Source organism: Apteryx mantelli, chromosome 9 (genome assembly GCF_036417845.1).
Source record: "Apteryx mantelli isolate bAptMan1 chromosome 9, bAptMan1.hap1, whole genome shotgun sequence".
Lineage (NCBI taxonomy): Eukaryota > Metazoa > Chordata > Aves > Apterygiformes > Apterygidae > Apteryx > Apteryx mantelli.
Window position 1 is genome coordinate 18,801,272 of NC_089986.1, and position 17,790 is coordinate 18,819,061.

Here is a 17,790-nt window from a genome sequence, read left to right on the forward strand (position 1 = left end):
CAGTCTAGAGACTTCTGTCTTACTAGACAGGCAAAGGAATATCTTGTACAATGCTCCGATTATAGGGTTTACTAAGGAAGAACCACGGGTTGAATATTCAAAGGAACTGAAAGTAGAGAAGCACAAAATTCCTACTGCATTTCAGCCTACACATAATAATTCTTAGGATATTAATCTTCACACTGTTAAAGGGCACTCTTAAGAGCTGAAGAGAGCTATTGAAAAAATGACTTTCCTTTATTCTTGATTAATATTATTAATCAGCTCTTTCTGACTCATACATCTCTGTTACTCTGTAGTTGCATATCACATGCAGAGGCAAAAGCACAGATATTTTTCTAAAAAGAAAATGTACATATTAAAGAATATCATACATTCTACTCTTTAAGCAGTGGCTTAATAATTAGTTTATACTTCCTTTTTAAATGACTAGTTATTAAAATCAATCAGTTATGAGTTAAAGGAAAGTCTAAGAGTAATGTCTTACAGAGACAAATTCTTCAAAGTTGATTTTCCCGTCCTTGTTGCTATCCGTTACTGCAATAATTTTTTCTACAATCTCCCGGACTTTGTAACCAGGCAAGGGAAGGCTTGCTTCTTTAAATAGGTCTTGAAGCTCATAATCACTGACATATCCGCTGTTGTCAATATCTGTAAAATGAGAATACTCATTGTTTTTATGCTTATGTAAAGAATAAAAAAAAACCCACAGGTATAATAATTGTTGAGAATAAACAAAGTGTGAGAAATGGCATTGCAATTCTAGGTGAACTTTATTTCTCCCTTTGTCTTTACTGCATACAACATAACAAAAAAAGAAGGAATACTTGGGGGTTAGAGCCACAACTGCCTAGGAACTGTGCCATTTTGTTTTGTATTTTCTCAGGAACTATCTTATAATCCCAAAGCACAGGTATAACAAGATGACAAATTTGTCAATATCAAATTTAAGCTTTTATATCTTAAGACTCCAACAAAGTTCTCCACAAACCTTTAAATTAAAGGGAGATCAATTATCATCATCTTATCATCAGTATTATAATATTTGCAATCGGTAAAAGTTTTATGGTTGAAATTCAAATCTTGTGCAAGCTGTTTTTAAAACAGCAGCTACTATCACAAGAACTCTACCTGACTCCGCATTTTGCTTCTTATCCTAATATGTGATAGACATTTTCTAGTCTTTAAAACTTTTGATGTGGTAAGGCTTACCTGTGAAGAATAAATGCAGGATGATCTATATCCGTTTCATTAAAGGTGACCTTGCTTAATCTATTAACTAGCCCTGTTGTGAGCAATTTGTACTGCCACCCTCACTTTTTGCTTGCAAGACCACGTCAGGAATTTCAGCCTGCCGCAAAGTATCAGAAGGCTTTTTTCAACATGAGATGTGGCATAGCTTCACAATTGTAAGAAGCAGCGAACAGCTATGTTGCATAAGAAAATATCAACAAAGATTCGGTATAATTTGTAGTACTCCTGATGAACTACACAGCAGAAGTCATAAAAATTCCCTAGGTACTTCTACCTTAGGCCAATCTCTGCACAGGAAGCTGTCCTCAATTCTTGGCTTAGTACAGTAAAGCACCATTTTACAAACCTAAAATATGATTTATCCACAGTATTGCAGAAATATGATTTTATAAAAAATATAAATATAGGTAAAACACACACACACACAGAAGGATTTGAGAATGCCAATTAAAATAGTCTTACATGATATATAGTGCAATGTCTACATAATGAACATAAACATTTTTATAAGCAGAAAGGCAAAGCTATAGCCCATAGACAATATACACGAAGTTCCATCAAACGCCAAATACAAGAAATTATATCCAGCATAATTAGTGTATGCCCACTCTTTGATATATTTAATACTAATATTTTCCATGTTTGACAACAGTTTTCACTCTCTTTCATCATTACACTAAAACTCTTGATATATGTGCGTTAATAGTATTTTCCCAATTTTACAAATGATGTAGCTAAGGTAAATAATTTAAGAGACTGTCACAAGTAACACAATGAGTCCAAAAAAGAAGCAAGATCTTCTGGCTACTCTAACTTCTAACTTCGGTTAACTAGTTAAAAGACCTCTCCTCATATTTTCTCTAATACCAGAACACAATCAGTAATACCAAAGTGGATGAATACATTACAGAAGGACCTACTAGAGAAATGTACTTTGATCTCTAGCCATTAACTGATTGCTCTACACTAATTTCCCTGTAATCCATACTATTCTATGTAGCTTCTGTACAGCTTCATAAGGAGGCTAAATTTTACTCCTGATGAAAGGTTTAAATAATAAATAAATAAATAAAGGAAAAGGAAAAAATTTAATCTCTTGTTGTGTTTTGGATACTACCAACAATTCAGAAATCACTACACAGATGTCTGCGTACATACTAATGATCCGCTGTCTGGCTTACCTGTCAGACACGTAACACCACATGTAATAGCAAGCATGGTCTAAAAAATAGAGGACATGCTCACGATTTCACTCAGATTACTCAGCTAGTTCAGTTCTCTAGGTTCAGTTTTCACTGAAGGTAAGTTTCCACAATGACACGCAGAGAGTTAAATATGTTCCTTTCCTCTTACTTTACAAACATAGCTGCAAGCAATTTATCAATAAAGACATTGATATGTAAAAATGAAAAAAGAAAAAAACCTAGAAGATATTTTAATTAATTTTTACGTTTTATGGACAGCATGTTACAAAAAGGAAGGAAATTATTTTCAGTGAGTAGAAGCAATACTGACAATACTGGGAGCAGAAAGGTGAGAGAACTCAGGAAGGAAAGGGAGAAAAAGAAATGCAGATGGTGAAAGACAAATAAACAAATAGAAAAGCTGTTAGACAACACCAAGCGAGTAGCCAAATATCCTAACAGCTGCCAATAGACTGATGATTAGACATCTATACAGCGGTCTTTTTTTTTCTGGTCTATCCTGCTAGCTCCTGCAGGTAATAGACTTCCTGAGTATCAAGAACTGCATCAAGACAATTGTGTTTAATAACAACCCAAGGATTATCTTCCATGAACATATCAGAACCTTTTATCATTTCTAGTCTTTTTTTGTCTCACCAACATCCAGAGACAATGAGTTCATGGTTTTATTATTCGTTGTGTGGAAAAATTACTTCTTTTTGTTTTAAGCTTTCTTAATCTGTATTGGGCTCCATCTGACACCTGCATTGAAACTGAGTAATTCCCTGTTCACCTTCTCCATAGTACTCATGGTCTCACAGATCTCTAACATACGACTTCCCAGAAGTCTCTTTACTAAGCTGAAGAGACCTAATAAATATGACTGTTCTTGCCTGAAGCTGTTCCATACCTTTCATCCAGTGATTCCCACACCTTCCCCCGCTGTTACAAGCTGAAAGATCCCTTCACCTTTTTGTGCAAGTAGGATTTTTTTCTTCGAGTATGTTATTTTGCAGTTACTGACATTGTATTTCAGCTGCTGCTGAGCCAATTGTTTTTTTGTAGTGATTTTGTTATATTAAAAACAGAAAAATAAAAGCCTATTTTTACCGGGGGGGGGGGGGGAGGGGAAATGTCAAGGCAAAAGGCAAAGCAACAAAAAATGGGATGTGAGGCCACTGGGTCATTCTGCTATCAGAACCATCTCAGAGTACAGCCTAGTAAGTAGCAGTTATCTTGAACGTTTTTCTGCAATTCAGACGCTTAAAGCATGTACTAAAAAGATTATTTTGAATGGGTCTGAAACGATTCTATTCCCCCATTAGAAATGACTGGGAATACATTTGCTTGTTTTGATCAGCTGCACAGTTACGTGTAACCCCCTTAGAACTGCTGCTAACAAGATATAAACAGACTTGAACTTTAACATTCATAAGGATATTGCAATCTGGAAATAAGGGTTAGTTGCTATATAATTTTTCACTATTTATGTTTACTCTCAGATTAATCCGCAAACATCCTGTCAAACATTCAAAATTGTACAGAGTTATTCATTAACACCTGCTTGCTACAGAGGCAAGACGAAAAATCTCCAAATTTAGCTTATTTAAAATGTAAAATCAGATCTACTAAACTAAAAGAGAAATTACTAGTTTGCCAAAGCACATAGGTAAAGTTAAAAAAAAAAAAGACCACATCAATTATCTAGGTCAATAATTAAACATGCAAATATTTAACAATTTAAGTTTAATCAAAACAAAATGTTGTTCATATTTACGTAGTTCCAAAAACTATTTTGAGAGCTACCATGCTGCAAGTACAGCCGCACAAAAAATTCAACTGCCTAGCAACAATATTTAAATTGATGCATCTGTTTTCATTGCTGAAGTTGAGAGAAGCGAATACAGTGTAAACAAATAATTTCAGTGACAATAAGTGTTTTTAAACAAACATTCCTTTCTTCTTTCTTAGGTGTTATTGGCAACACAGAACAAAACATGGCACTATCAAAACAAAGCAATTCCATAATGATTTCTTCCACAAAACCTATATGGCCCTGCAGTATTAATGGCATCCTTATTTATTTTCTCATCTAAAACATACCTATTTTACTGAATGCTTCTCTTAGTTCTTCAAGCTCTTCACGAGAGATAGTAGTTATGTTGTTTTCCATCTTCTGACAGCAACAACAGTTGTCCTCAATTGCTTATACCTAATAATAAACAGATAGTGTTATAAGGCATCAATTCTAAACAGATCCTAACATAAGTTACTGATCTTTGCAATACAAGGTACCAGACCCAAACGTCATCTCCAGGCCTGCCCCACTTACAATGATATGAACAACACTTTAAAATACATCATATATTTGGCAATTCTTTTTACTGTGACAGTGACTGAGAATTTACAATAGCAATGGCCTTTTTCATACACCTGATGTTTCATTTGCATAGAATAAACATTAATCAACAATCTACATCCATTGCTTGAACAGTTTTCCAATGTTAAAATCGTTGCCTTTCATTTCAACTAACCAGTTTTAGAAAACTTCATTTCCAAGCGCAGTGCAAACTCATTGTCAATTAGGGCTTAGTGCTAGGACCTAACCCTGCACTGAGCACTCCAGCATCTGCACAGTAGTTAAACTCAGTGGGATACCTTCAAGCACCTGCTTACAATCAACAACAGGCAAACTCTGGCAAACCTTTCCACAGCACTGCAGAAGCCATCACCTCCTGACCATTACTTCACCCTTCCGACAAAGGCTATTGCCTCAAAACACGGTCAGGGTGGAATGAAGGCCTACACTTAGCACAAAGATAGAGTCTCAATATAAATGCACTTTCTCTACCCAAGCCCATAAAAAAGCAAAATAAAACAGAAGAGCCCTTCACAAGGGCAGATAATAAACCCCCATGACATATCCTCGCCCCCAACTCCTATCATCAAGACTATCTACCCTTGGTTTTACAACAGGATGGTTTGAACCCTTGTTAAGGAACAAACTTTTAAAGAAGTTGCACTCAACTGTCTCAAAAATGCAAGGTTATATTTGCATCTGCCTTTTTCCAACATGCACACCCATTTGTGCATACAAAGCAAGTCTGCTACAGCACCCATCTTTGGGTTGCAAAGTTCTTCATTTGCAACACTGGGCTGTAGAGACCACTAGGTGCCACAGATAGTGCTGTGGCTATCATTAAGCATAAATTTTGTCTTTTCTTTTTCAAAAGCAAAACAAAAATAACCCACATGCCTTCCCCCCCCACCCTCAGAAACCCTTACATTAATATTTTGATCAAACTTATCCTATACTTTATCTGTGTTTTTTCCCCTTCTGTTTTGGTTGTTTTTGTTTTAGTGTATGGAGCAAGAAAAATATTCCTATAACCTCAGAAGGATGGATATTTGCTCATAATAGTTACGTTCAGACTATGCAACTGCTTCTCTACAAAAAACTGCACACATCAACAGAACTCTACTATTACCCAGTGGGCACTGGAACAGGAAACAGAAGACTCTTCTTCAGTGACTAGTTTTACCATGGACCTGCTGCACGGCCTGGGGCAAGACTATCTGTTTCTCATCTTCGTCTGTCCTAATTAGGTTACAGACTTTCCCACTGCAGGGACCCTCCCATCACTAGATGCTTGTACAATAACTATGACAATAGGATCCCTCTAAGGTCTACTTAAGACTGTAATAAGGGAATCATAATTTGGTTCAGAAAAGGAAATTAAACATCATCCCTCTGTATTTCTGTTAGAAAATAATTTTTTCCCCACTGCAGCTTTTTCAGTTTTCTTTCAATCCTTCACAGTCTGATAGTGAGAAAAAATACAAATGAAGAAATGACACAAATGACAACATTAGAGAAGAGGCAGCAGGGCAGCTGCAGTTTGCCAGGGGATTCTGCCAACAAGAACCAAAGATTTCCTGAAGGATTACTAGGGAGTCCATGAGGAATGCATGCAATACTGCTGATGTGGATTACACTTACTCTGCTGGCAAAATAGTTTTAACACAAAATAAATCAGCTGTGGTTGGCCACAAATTGGTGAGGCAATGTTACACCTCTTTAAAACACTGAAGTGTCTCCAGATACCAGAATTATAAGCAGTGACATCACTTTATTTCACTGAAAAAGATATCATACTTTTGTACTGAATGATGGCAAAGCCTGATATACAATTGGAGAGAGTATTTGTTTATCAATGTAATTTGTTTATCAATTCTATCTATGAAATGAGACTAAATGAGAACTACAGCACAACCCGCATTGTTTGTTCACATGCTGTTCATGGTTTGGCCACCTTTGCTTTGAGAATGAAGCGCATCGGGTCAGACTACTTCTTATGCAGCTGCCTACAGTTATTCAGAAAGTGCGGGTTTCTCAATCCCACCCCCCTCCACCATTCACACAAAAGGTATGGCTAGCCTGCCTGATATTTTGCTTCAGTATGTGCTACTTAGTACTTAACTATTTTTTAAAGAGGAGGTGCAGAGACATTTGAGCTATTTTATTTATTCCACTTTTACAGACCATCTGTATTTAATGCCTGGCTAAAGCTGTCGATATTCTAGTGTCCTTGCATCTGTATAGTATCTTTTAGGAGAAAAAAGAGACATCTTGACAAAAGCTGGATTCCAAATTATAGTTTTTAAAATGTGAAAATATTAAAGTAAATGTTAAAAATTGTAGTTGTTCAACATATTTGGAAGATAGATATGTAATAAATATGCAGCTGGAGGGAGATTCTGGTAGCCGGAAATAAGAATTCAGCCATGATATTGGGACTGACTGGGTCACACAGGATATGGCCCTGAGTGTGGGTGGTGAGTTAAGTCTTTTTCCTTCATGTCACTCAATCTTATTTAAAGCACTAGATTAAAACCCTACTCATGCATTTTGCTAAGCTTACTAGCAGCATGTACCCTTCTTCATACTGAAAAGAAAAAAAAATAATCTAAAAGTAAGTTCAGAAAAATGACCTTACACATAGATCTTTCTGAAGTGTAAGGATCTTGATTAGGAACCCAAATAAAAAAAATAAAGAATAAGGTTTGGAAAATTGAAAAACTAAGTTAAAAAAATTAACACATTCATATTAACAAGGAAATTACAAGGACTGTGAAGCTGCAAAGAGACAGAAGACAAGAAATACAGGAACAAGATGTCAAAGCATAAGTGAAATATTTAGCAACACAGGTACAAAAGACAGCAACACCTCTGTCACACTTAATTTTTTAAAACTATTATTAACATGATTCAGACTTCATCAAAGATAATTTCTCAAAAGTTGCATAGTAATTAGTTTTACTCTCCATCTTATTTTTTATATAATTCTATGTTGGAAAATAGCCATCTTTGATTTCCAAAGATATTGTTTATTTCAGTAACACCAGGTACTCTGTGCTTGAATGAAGGAGATAAAGCTAATACCTCTGATCTAAAGAGAAACCTTAAATACTGTATTAAATAGTTACAGGGTAAATCAGCTGGTCAATTAAATGCCAAAAGTGCTGCAATTATATTTTTGGTGTTCAGGACAGATCTAGTTTGAACAACTAAAGACAATAACTAAAAATGCCAGACATTTCAGACAATTTCAGTAGAGAAAAGGAACGCCTATCTAAGCTAATAAACACTTTGCACACACAGGGTTCACCATTACCCAAAAGAAGACTCAAAGTCTGCAGGCAATTCCCACACGATTTAAAACTAAATCTAGAAAAGTTCACATCTATTGGAACTATGACCATCTCCTGAAAAATATGTTAACTTACAGACCATGTGTTTCCCTGTACCCTGGTAGTGTCCATATGACACTAAGATTTTCTGTAGCCCATGCTTACATTAAACCATCTTCTGCTGCTCTAGGATAGAGGAGGTACAAACACTGTTTTTATGCTGAGAAAGGACCCTCAATCCTCTTTTTAATCCTGGCCAATATGCTTAACATGAACGGACAGTAGTCATGCAATCCTAAGCCTGTCTTCTGCACCCAGAAGGCCTTTTGTATCTAAAGACAATCCAGTGGAGTTTCCTGGAAATGTTCCATATACAACATTAAGACAGATAAAACTGCTGTTGACGCCATCAGGATGCTTCTTTGTGTGTGGAGGAGCGTCCCTGGCTGAGCAACAGCCAAGGAGAAAGGGAGGAGGCCAAACAGCAGTTCCTGCCCTTTTTTTGACCCATTATCAAAGCTGTCAAAAAACCGGAGCAGCTAATTGGCAAGCAGGCCCAGTGGTTTCCTCCATCCCCGCAGGCAACTAACAATTTCTTTTCCAGCTCTTCATTTCAATTTCTATTTGCCTTCTTTTCATGCTGCAGCTGCTTCTGCAACTACAATGGACATTACAAATGCTGACTCAAGAGCCTATTTTCTTTTGTTACTGTTCTTTTGTCTGGCTTTAGACACATCCCTCTTCTAGGTCAGGTGCAAAAACCACTCTCCCCCTGCAGCACCCTTAAATCTGTTGTTCCTAATGACAGCCGGGTTAGCATAATTAGCAAATACAAGTTGTGCAAGAATTACTGCATTTATGTCAATAACCAGGTATTGGTATCCACTACCTACAATTACTATTCTTAACCTCCAAATATAAAGATGATTATGGGCCAACTAAACAAATCCTTTAATAATGTGAAAGGATAAGTTATTTTAGATGTTTCACCAGAGGTCCATAGTAAAGCTATGATATCAGCAATGAAGACTCATCTTTTACTGCTCAAAGTCTTTTGATCTTGATCGCAAAACGAAGGACCAATAGTGTCAAGTGATTTTATAATCTTTTTCGATACTGTAGTTTACATTAGTGTAGGATATGGAAGGGTAGTTTATCACCACCTTATCAGTGAAAAGGCTTAGGGAGATGTTAATAGGGGAGAATAACATATCCTGTTATTTAAAGTGAAAGAGATTCAGATTGTGCAATACCGTCCTCCAAAGGTAGAATAAAAGAATCTAGCACACCTGTATAATGATGGGCTACCAGCACTGGGTCTTATAAAGAAAAATCATAATGCAGCCAACAGGATGCTCATATACCTTTAAAACAGGAGAGAGCTAAAAAAAACCCCAAAAAACAAAACAAAACAAAAAACCCACACACCCACAACAACAAAAAAACCCCCACACTTACAGAATTACTATTAAATATGATCACTTATTTCCAGAGAGAATTGAAAGGTCAGTCTAAGCAATCAGCTGTATGAAGACATATATGTATATAGGAGAATGTTACATGCTGAAGTGTGTTCCTAATTTTATGGAAAGAAAAGAAGAGGCAGTGTATAGTTAAGGTACACAAGGTACAGTTAGAAATAGTTGTAAAAGCATTTCACATTTCATTATAAATTAATTCATTTAATTCATTAAAATGATATATAGTAGAATAAGAACTATAAGAAATCAAAATAGTACTTTAAATATCACATAGCCAGTCTGAGACCTTACTACCTGAAAGAGTCAGAGGCTATGTTTCTCAGCCTGGGCTTATAAGGCTAGATATATTTATGGCCATCAAAAGCATTTAGCGATTACTGGAATTCAGATGGTAACAATAAAGAAATGTCATGCTTCAAGATATAAACGGGTAAGTCATGGTATTTTCCTCACTCTTCCAGGTACAGTGTTACACAGCAAACAAGGTACAATTAACGAGTGAGGAACTGGTATATTTTGCACTGGTCTTTCCTAGAGGAAGACTATCAAACTAACCATAACAGTAAAACTTTGTGTCAATGAAATATATATCTTATGCTATGTGGAAGGACTAGGAGATTTACATTCAAGTTAATTATTCACTCTGTAGGAATTTATTCATCACTGGTGAATAATAAAATCAACATTTTCCACTATGCCTTTAAGATAAATATGAGTGACTCAAGAATAAGCAATAAAACAGTAGGCTAATGCATCTAATTGTTAGACTGGTCATGGGCCTATCTGAATTCACTTACTGGGGTGCAAGTATGGAATAATTTCACTTAACAGGATAATTTCGTGAGACTTAAGTCAGGATCAAGAGCATTTCTACTATAAAGCAAATATGCATTTACTTTTGAAAGTTACCTTTTCTTCCAAACAAAATGCCTCCTGCTGCCTTTGATTGCCGAGTACACCGAATAGCCATGCAAATTCATCAATAGTATCAGTTTCACATAGTTTCCTTCACATGCATCATTCAAGAGGATCTCAGCCTGCCTGTGCTTTGTATCGTTGCATTCAGCACAAGTAATAAAGCAGATCAATGGAAAACCTACCTGCTATAGAAGGACCACCTCTAAGAAAGTGTTTCTGAAAAAAAATGCTATTACATGCAGAGTTCATAGTAATACCTTTCCTGAAACATTGTGTTTTCAACTGTTTACAGTTTAACTACACCAACAGTTTGGGCTGAATTTGCCCAAGCTGATTATCTTGGACCCTGTGAGACTTGATTCTGGTTTCATTGATTAGCTGTTTTTCTAAAGGCTTTAGAAGTTTCAGCTGCCTCCAGTACAGTACTGGGAATGTTTTATCCCCTCTATGTTTTTGAGCAGGGACTTGAAAATGTGTCTAGCCCATATTTACAGTCAAAGTGATGTCTGCTCATCCAAAAATCAATCCAAATTTAGCCAGACTTATAAAAACCCTCAAAATTGCTACTTGAGTACGTTGTGTCAAGGTTTATTAGAGGCTGTACGCTTTCATTCCATTTGCACTAAGGATGCTCTAGTCTAGTGTAGGAGGTGGGAGACAAAACCTCCCACTGCAATTGCTCCTCACAGCTGCCAAGACACAGTACAGTACCTTTCCTCCCATCCCTGTTCCAAAGACCAAGAGTAAAGTAGGGAAGCAAACTCTAATCTTCCAAGTCCCACAACAGAGTACAAACTACCATTCAGCTTTTCCTTCCCTCATTTGCTTTACAAACATTTGTTTACAAACTCTGTGGTATTAATGAGCATGTTATCAAGAGCAGGTCTAAAGCACTCTAATACAGTGACTTCCTCTGTGAAATTGGGGTACTAAGATGATATAAAGCAATACACATCACTGAGTTACTGCTTTCTTGCTGCATTTTCTGATGCTTATAAATATTCATAACATGCTAGTTGCTATAACATCACTTCTGTGAGTAACACAGAAGAGAAAGGAAGTCAAATTTATGTATTCCTGCAATACAGTGCATACTTGCACCTGTTAGCAAATTGGTTTTGGATGAAAATCTGCTCCCATGAATGACAAGTGTTTTTTGTTCAGGACATGAAGATAACACACAAATCAACATTGGAAATACAAAAACAAGCTGTATTTTATATAATACAAACATAACACACAAGCTTCCTAATAAATTAGGGAGAACAGAATAAAAGTATACAATACAAAACATTAAACCAGTTGTGCCACAATAGGCAACAAATGAAAGGACATGAAAACAAAAATGAAGTTTCCGTAGAGAGCCTCTGACATGACAAGAGTCAAAGAACTCCGCTCCAAACTAAAGGTTGGATAAAAATCAATCTGCTAAAGTGGCGCTTACTCTTGGTTTATTGTGCACAACCTTTGCCTTGGTGAAAGTTCAGTAGAAACATGTGCTTGGTATTCAAGCTCTGCCAGGATAATGTTGAACACATAAGGAAAATGAAAGCACAGTAGGAATTTTAATATACTCAAAACCATAAATCAATATTACCTTTTATGCTAGCTAAACAACTTTCATGGTCAAATACTTTTAAATATTTGCTTCATTCCCCAACGACAAATATTTTATCAGGAAAAAAGATTACAGAAGAGGTAAGGACTTAACATTTAACATAAACATACAGACTATCCACTAATAACAGATTGTTTTCACTAAGTAATTTTTTCAGTATGCCTTGTAAATAAAATAAGTCTACATTCTCATGGAAATGACAGAGAATAAACAAGAACAGAGTTGCTACAATCAACAGTAGAAAGGATGGTCTTAATATGCCCTTCTAAGAAGTTTATGAGTCTATTCCTTCCAGCCAAGGAGCTTGGAGACAGAACTGAAGATACGCAGATTTAAGTGACTTCATGACTTCACAAGCTAAAAAAAGCATGCCACCAAGCTGCAGCAATTCAAGCTCTGAGACATCCTAGTCGAACCTTCCATTTGGTCTAAAGAACACTGGTTACTTTGATATTCATCTATACAACTTCTTCCAGAGGATCTCAATGTACCTTATTAGATGATATCCACAGCAGAGGTACCAGAGTCACTATGAACGAGTTTTTCAGCCATGGGGAATACCAGTAACCTCAATTGGAATCAGATGAATTTGTAGATTTTCAACAACTCTAACAGTCATGCCGTAAGTAATCAGTAAACTAGTTAGTCTTATTCTCTGCTTCCAAGCTCTATCTATTAAGTCATATCACTCAAATACTATGCAAATTTAATGACATCCCTTCCAAAAGGGAAGAAATTAGCTTACATTTAATGCTGTTGTAGAACTGCAATTGTTAGTGTAAACAGGAAGGTTTGTCAAGGTCTCAGTTACATAGTTCATTATATGCATGAAAAGTCGGAGTGACATATTCACTAACATTTTGATTTTAGAATGAGGAACAGTTGCATCCAGTGATAAAACCCATACACCACAATGCTGAAAAGGACAGAGAACAGGCAAAAACAGTGGTAAGAGAAGGGGGAATAGGGAATTCCCCTGGGAAATAGGAGCTTATGCAGATGACTTTTCCTTTGGTGAATAAATCCTAGAACAAGTGTCTCCTCTAGACTGTTAGAAAATTAGCATTTGTAGAAACCGCTAGGATTGTAATAGGTGTGATCTTTTTGAGTTGGGTATTAATCTTCCCAATGTGAATCATTTTAGTGTTGCTTTAGCTTCCACCACAGTATTAGAAGTCTAGCATAAGGTTTACCCTTTCCTTATACAATTAAAACTAGTGGTCATAAACAAAATTCAGAAATCCTGGTATGAAACTGATAAATCTTGCAGCCCATTTCTGAGAGGTGTGTGACTTACTACTGTTAAGACCCATTTTCATCTCCAATTAAAATAATTTTCCCCGTGTTGCAGAAATATACCTTAGTCACAATCAGGACAACTTCTATCCACAATTAAAATCACATGTATTTGTAATGAAGTATTAATATGCTGTCCTTCGACAGTTCTAGGACACGACAGCCTGCTCACTATAACTCAAAATAATAATGGTAACAGAAAAGTGAAGCAACCCCATCACCTTATCTTTTTATCCATAAATCTCAAATTCATTTTTTGAATATAAATTAAACATTTAAAGACACTGTCTGGAAAGCAAGAATCTCTCTTTTCCATTTTACAGAGAGCAATGTCTGTATCTCAACCATTTCATGATTGCAGTGCAACAAGGATATACTGAGGCTAGCTACAAACTAAGTAGCAGGGTACTGGCAGCTGCAGCAGGGCTCCGAACAGATTAAGGTCATTTGGTCAAAGAAACTTCAAGAGTGTTAACTGCATAATGTTTCACACTGGTCTGGGAAGTATTTCACTGAGCCCCAAACAGAAACCAGATTCATCTTTCTTCCAGTCAGTTCAATCAATTTAATATTCTGTTTCATTTTATAAGACATTCTTGCTTTTAACCCCTCATCTGTGTTATCAACCAGCATCTGGATGAATAATTTGATACTCTCCAGAAATCAGTTTATTATATTAAAAACTATGTCCCATGCTGAGTAGTCACCGGGCTTCCCTTTACACAAATGTGCTTGGCTTTCTTTCCTGGAGACGCTCTGCAAACTCCCACCAGTAGATCTCTTCTGCTCCTCTCCTATTCTAGGAGACTCCCTTACTCCACTGACCTTGTCTCCACATCCACCCTGTTCCCCACTTTCTGTCGAACGTGCGTTTGCGTGGGAAACCTGCCATGGTGCTTTGATCTGAGTAGGCATTCACCTTGTCACAGTTTCTGGGTGTAGCAATACTTCTGTATTTGGCATCCTGGGCTATGGTGACTATCATAAGAGAATTTGATCAGAAATTAGGAAATACTTTGTGATAAAACCTGTCACTGCTCTGTAGGATACAATTTCTATTTAAAAATCCAAACCTGGTTTCTCTGTGACATTTCATTAAAGCAAACCATGCTAAAATATAAATGGAAAGGCTACACTAACAAAAGCAAGTTAATTCTGGCACTCCATCCTCAAGTCACTCTTTTGTGCCTAGGCTGACATTACATATCAAGTTTACAACAGCAAAAGGAAATGAGTAAAAGATGCACTAAGCAAATGAAACTTAATAACCTTCTTTTTTCAGTTTAAGTTTATGCATGTACAGCTTTTGTTTACATGGAACTAGAATTATACATAGAAATACCATTACTTATTCTGTATAAATATTCCTGCATGAATGTTCTCTGATATGCTTCTCAATTATGAGACAAATCCTGAATTTCTTATTGAAACATTAGCGTCAGTAAGAATTCTGTCTACGTACACAGTAAAACTTGTGCTGAGAACTCAAGATTTGACATGACAATAGAAGGCTCATTTGGCAGAACAACTGTCTGGATGTTCCAGTTCTCTACAAACAAGATTCACAAGCCTGGGTGTTGTGCTTTAATTATTGTTATACTTATAAACTAGTATATAGTGCTATAGTAATAAACAACACTGCATGTTAATTACTAAACAGAAAAGTTAAACAGAAGTAAAGATCGCACCCCCAACTTTTCAAAAATCATGAGCCAGGGCCAATTTACATGAGATCAACTGCAAAATTATGAAATGTCAAAGGGTTTTAAAATGATAAATTTGGAAAGACATCTGTTTTCTGTTTTCAGATACTTCATATTATCTTCAGATTACCTCTTCAAGCTTTTCTCTATAGTCAGAAGGACTAAAAATTTGTTTAAAAATCAACAGGTTCTCACATAACTTCTCAACTGGACAAATTGTTATTTTGGAGAGTATCTTCAATTTTCATAGAAAGCTCCATCAAATTATGCAAACAGATAATATTGTAGAAGTCATCGGCCCACCATGTTCCAGTCTCTCTCTAAATTACAGTTTAAGTGTTACATTTCTAAAATGGATAATATGATTCAAGTCAAATAGTTGCAACTTCAATCTGATATTATCCCCACCTCAGTATTTGTATGCAAGGAAATGAAAGTAATCAGAAACATTAAAACTAAGTACAGCTTTTTCACTATCCACCAGCTTCTAGCACAACAACTCTTATCACCAGTTTCACAGCCAAAATTCTGTTGCTGCCATTAGCAAGTTACAATCTCACAATTTAGAAGGTTCACAATTTTCCAGATTTTGATGGATTTCACATTTCAACTATTACAATCAAAGAGTACTCACCTTCAGCTGTTTAATCTGTAATAAAAATATCATTGATGTTTTACAATGTCTTTTGCAAGGCTCTCAGTTCCAGCCCCAAGCCTCCATTTCTTCCAGCTTCAGTGCTGCTTAAGAGGAAGGACATACCATACTCAGTGCTCTTTGCTAAGGAATTTATCCTTCCATGGGACTCAACTTCAGAAAAATATTTTTTTCTTAAACCAATTGGAACATTATAAATCATTTTTTTCTCCTCTCCAAGTGTGAAAACAACACATAGCACACAACAGTGTAAAAACCAAAACTATGAACAAAGCTATCAATGAACAAACAGCCTAATAGGCAGAAGGGAGGGAGATCTTAAAATGGTACAACTGGCAACACCCTCCTGGAAAACACTACTTTCTCCTCTTAGTATGCCTGTTCTCTGGCAGTCTCTGAAGTAGAAACCCTCGCTACAAATACTAAAACTCCAGCAGACAGCCATAGGGATAGCTCTTGCTAATGAACTTGGTTTTAAGGTCACCCCAGAAGTTAACCATGTGAAGACCATTAAGTGTAATAATATAAATGCATCAGCATTCTCCTGTCCTCAGCAGTTCAACTGACATCCACATATTTAATATGCTAGTTAATTACAGTTACCAAATAGTGCCAAATAGATGCAGGTTGCCAGTTGTTTTTTTTTTTTTTTTTTTTTTTTTTTAAAGTTTTCACTGATTTATCAGATGGCAATATGGCCTTCTGTCACCTGCTAATTCCTACTTCAACTCTACATGGTTCAAAAGATTATCAGAAGATTAGGCTGAACAAATACTACACTACAAGCAAGCCAGGATTTTCCGTCACGGAAAATTCATAGGTTATTTTTGTTTTCCTTTTTTCATTGGTCAAGCTATATGAAAAAGGAGGGGCTTCTACAATCCGTGGCAAAAGCAAGTGGCAGCATTTCAAATCCATACAGTCTCTGCAGAGTCCACAGATAAATAAATGTTACCCATTAGCAGGTTCATAGCCTTAAGGAGGTACATTTGCTAAAGTGTAGGGGATAAAGGAGCATGTTAGCAAATCCGAGTTGCTGAGACTTTTAAATCATTTTGAGGAAAAGAAAAAGAAATTTCTCAGCAAAATTTATGTAACTGAATTACTCAAAACCTCAGCTTTAGGATTCATTATTAAGAGATAATTTTAGTTTTCTTTTAAGAATAAAAAGTTCTCTCTAATGCTCAGAGAAAAAAGTGAAAACTGCCAACTTTCTTACAAACATCAGAAGTCAAAATTGAAACAAGGTAATAAGTTTACAAAACCCTTGCTTTTAGACAAAACCCTTTTTTTTTTTTTTAATCATTTACGTTGGCAACATGAGCTGACAACCCTAAGTATTTATCCACAGAACAAATAGAATAAATGCAGCTGCAAGACATGTCTGCGCTCCAAAACAAAATATTTGAAATATACGCGCCTTGCAGAAGGTACATATCTCCTTCTCAGGATGAAGGAAGCTCTTCCACCCCAGCCAACAGCTCCTTCTGAGAAGCTCAGTTGCCTGGCATGGGTGGTTGAAAAGAGAAGGGGAAGGTTGGTAGGACTCCAGTTTTTCCTTTGAATCCTCCTCCCAACCTTATCCCCATCCCTTTCCCTCCTTTAAGAGGTACTGGATAAACTTTAAGGACTACTCCATTTCCGTAAGGGGAAGAAATTTTTGTCTCTGACTTTCAGATCTTTTAGATTATTGCAAAGAAGTCTACATTAATCAAATGGTTGCAGGAGAACAGGTCTCGCCAAAATCTGCCAGGAGCAATAAAAATCTAACACCTGCCACTATCCCAGCTTAAAGCAGGAAGGAGTTAACAGACAAAAGTTGAATGACTATGCAAACCCCTGTGTGTGCACCATTTACCTCAAATAACAGAGCACTGCTATCACTGCGTGCATTCATCTCAAATGAATATCCTTTTCACCATCGTTAGATCACAAATACATTCTCTTTGCAAGTCTCCTTCATGTTCAGACATTCCCCTTCTCTCCCCAA

The 17,790-nt window shown here is 36.3% G+C and overlaps 1 protein-coding gene across 2 annotated transcripts in view; it reads right to left on the reverse strand.

Moving 5' to 3' along the window:
• Positions 1-17,790, reverse strand: part of PLS1 (plastin 1) — a 49,959-nt gene that overhangs the window by 22,172 nt on the left and 9,997 nt on the right. For both annotated transcript variants that reach the window (XM_067301857.1, XM_067301858.1), the window contains exons 2-3: positions 4,542-4,650; positions 488-651 (exon numbers count right to left, since the gene is read on the reverse strand). In XM_067301857.1, the coding sequence (XP_067157958.1) occupies positions 488-651; positions 4,542-4,611 (234 nt within the window). In that variant the 5' untranslated portion in view covers positions 4,612-4,650. The remainder of the gene's footprint in view (positions 1-487; positions 652-4,541; positions 4,651-17,790) is intronic.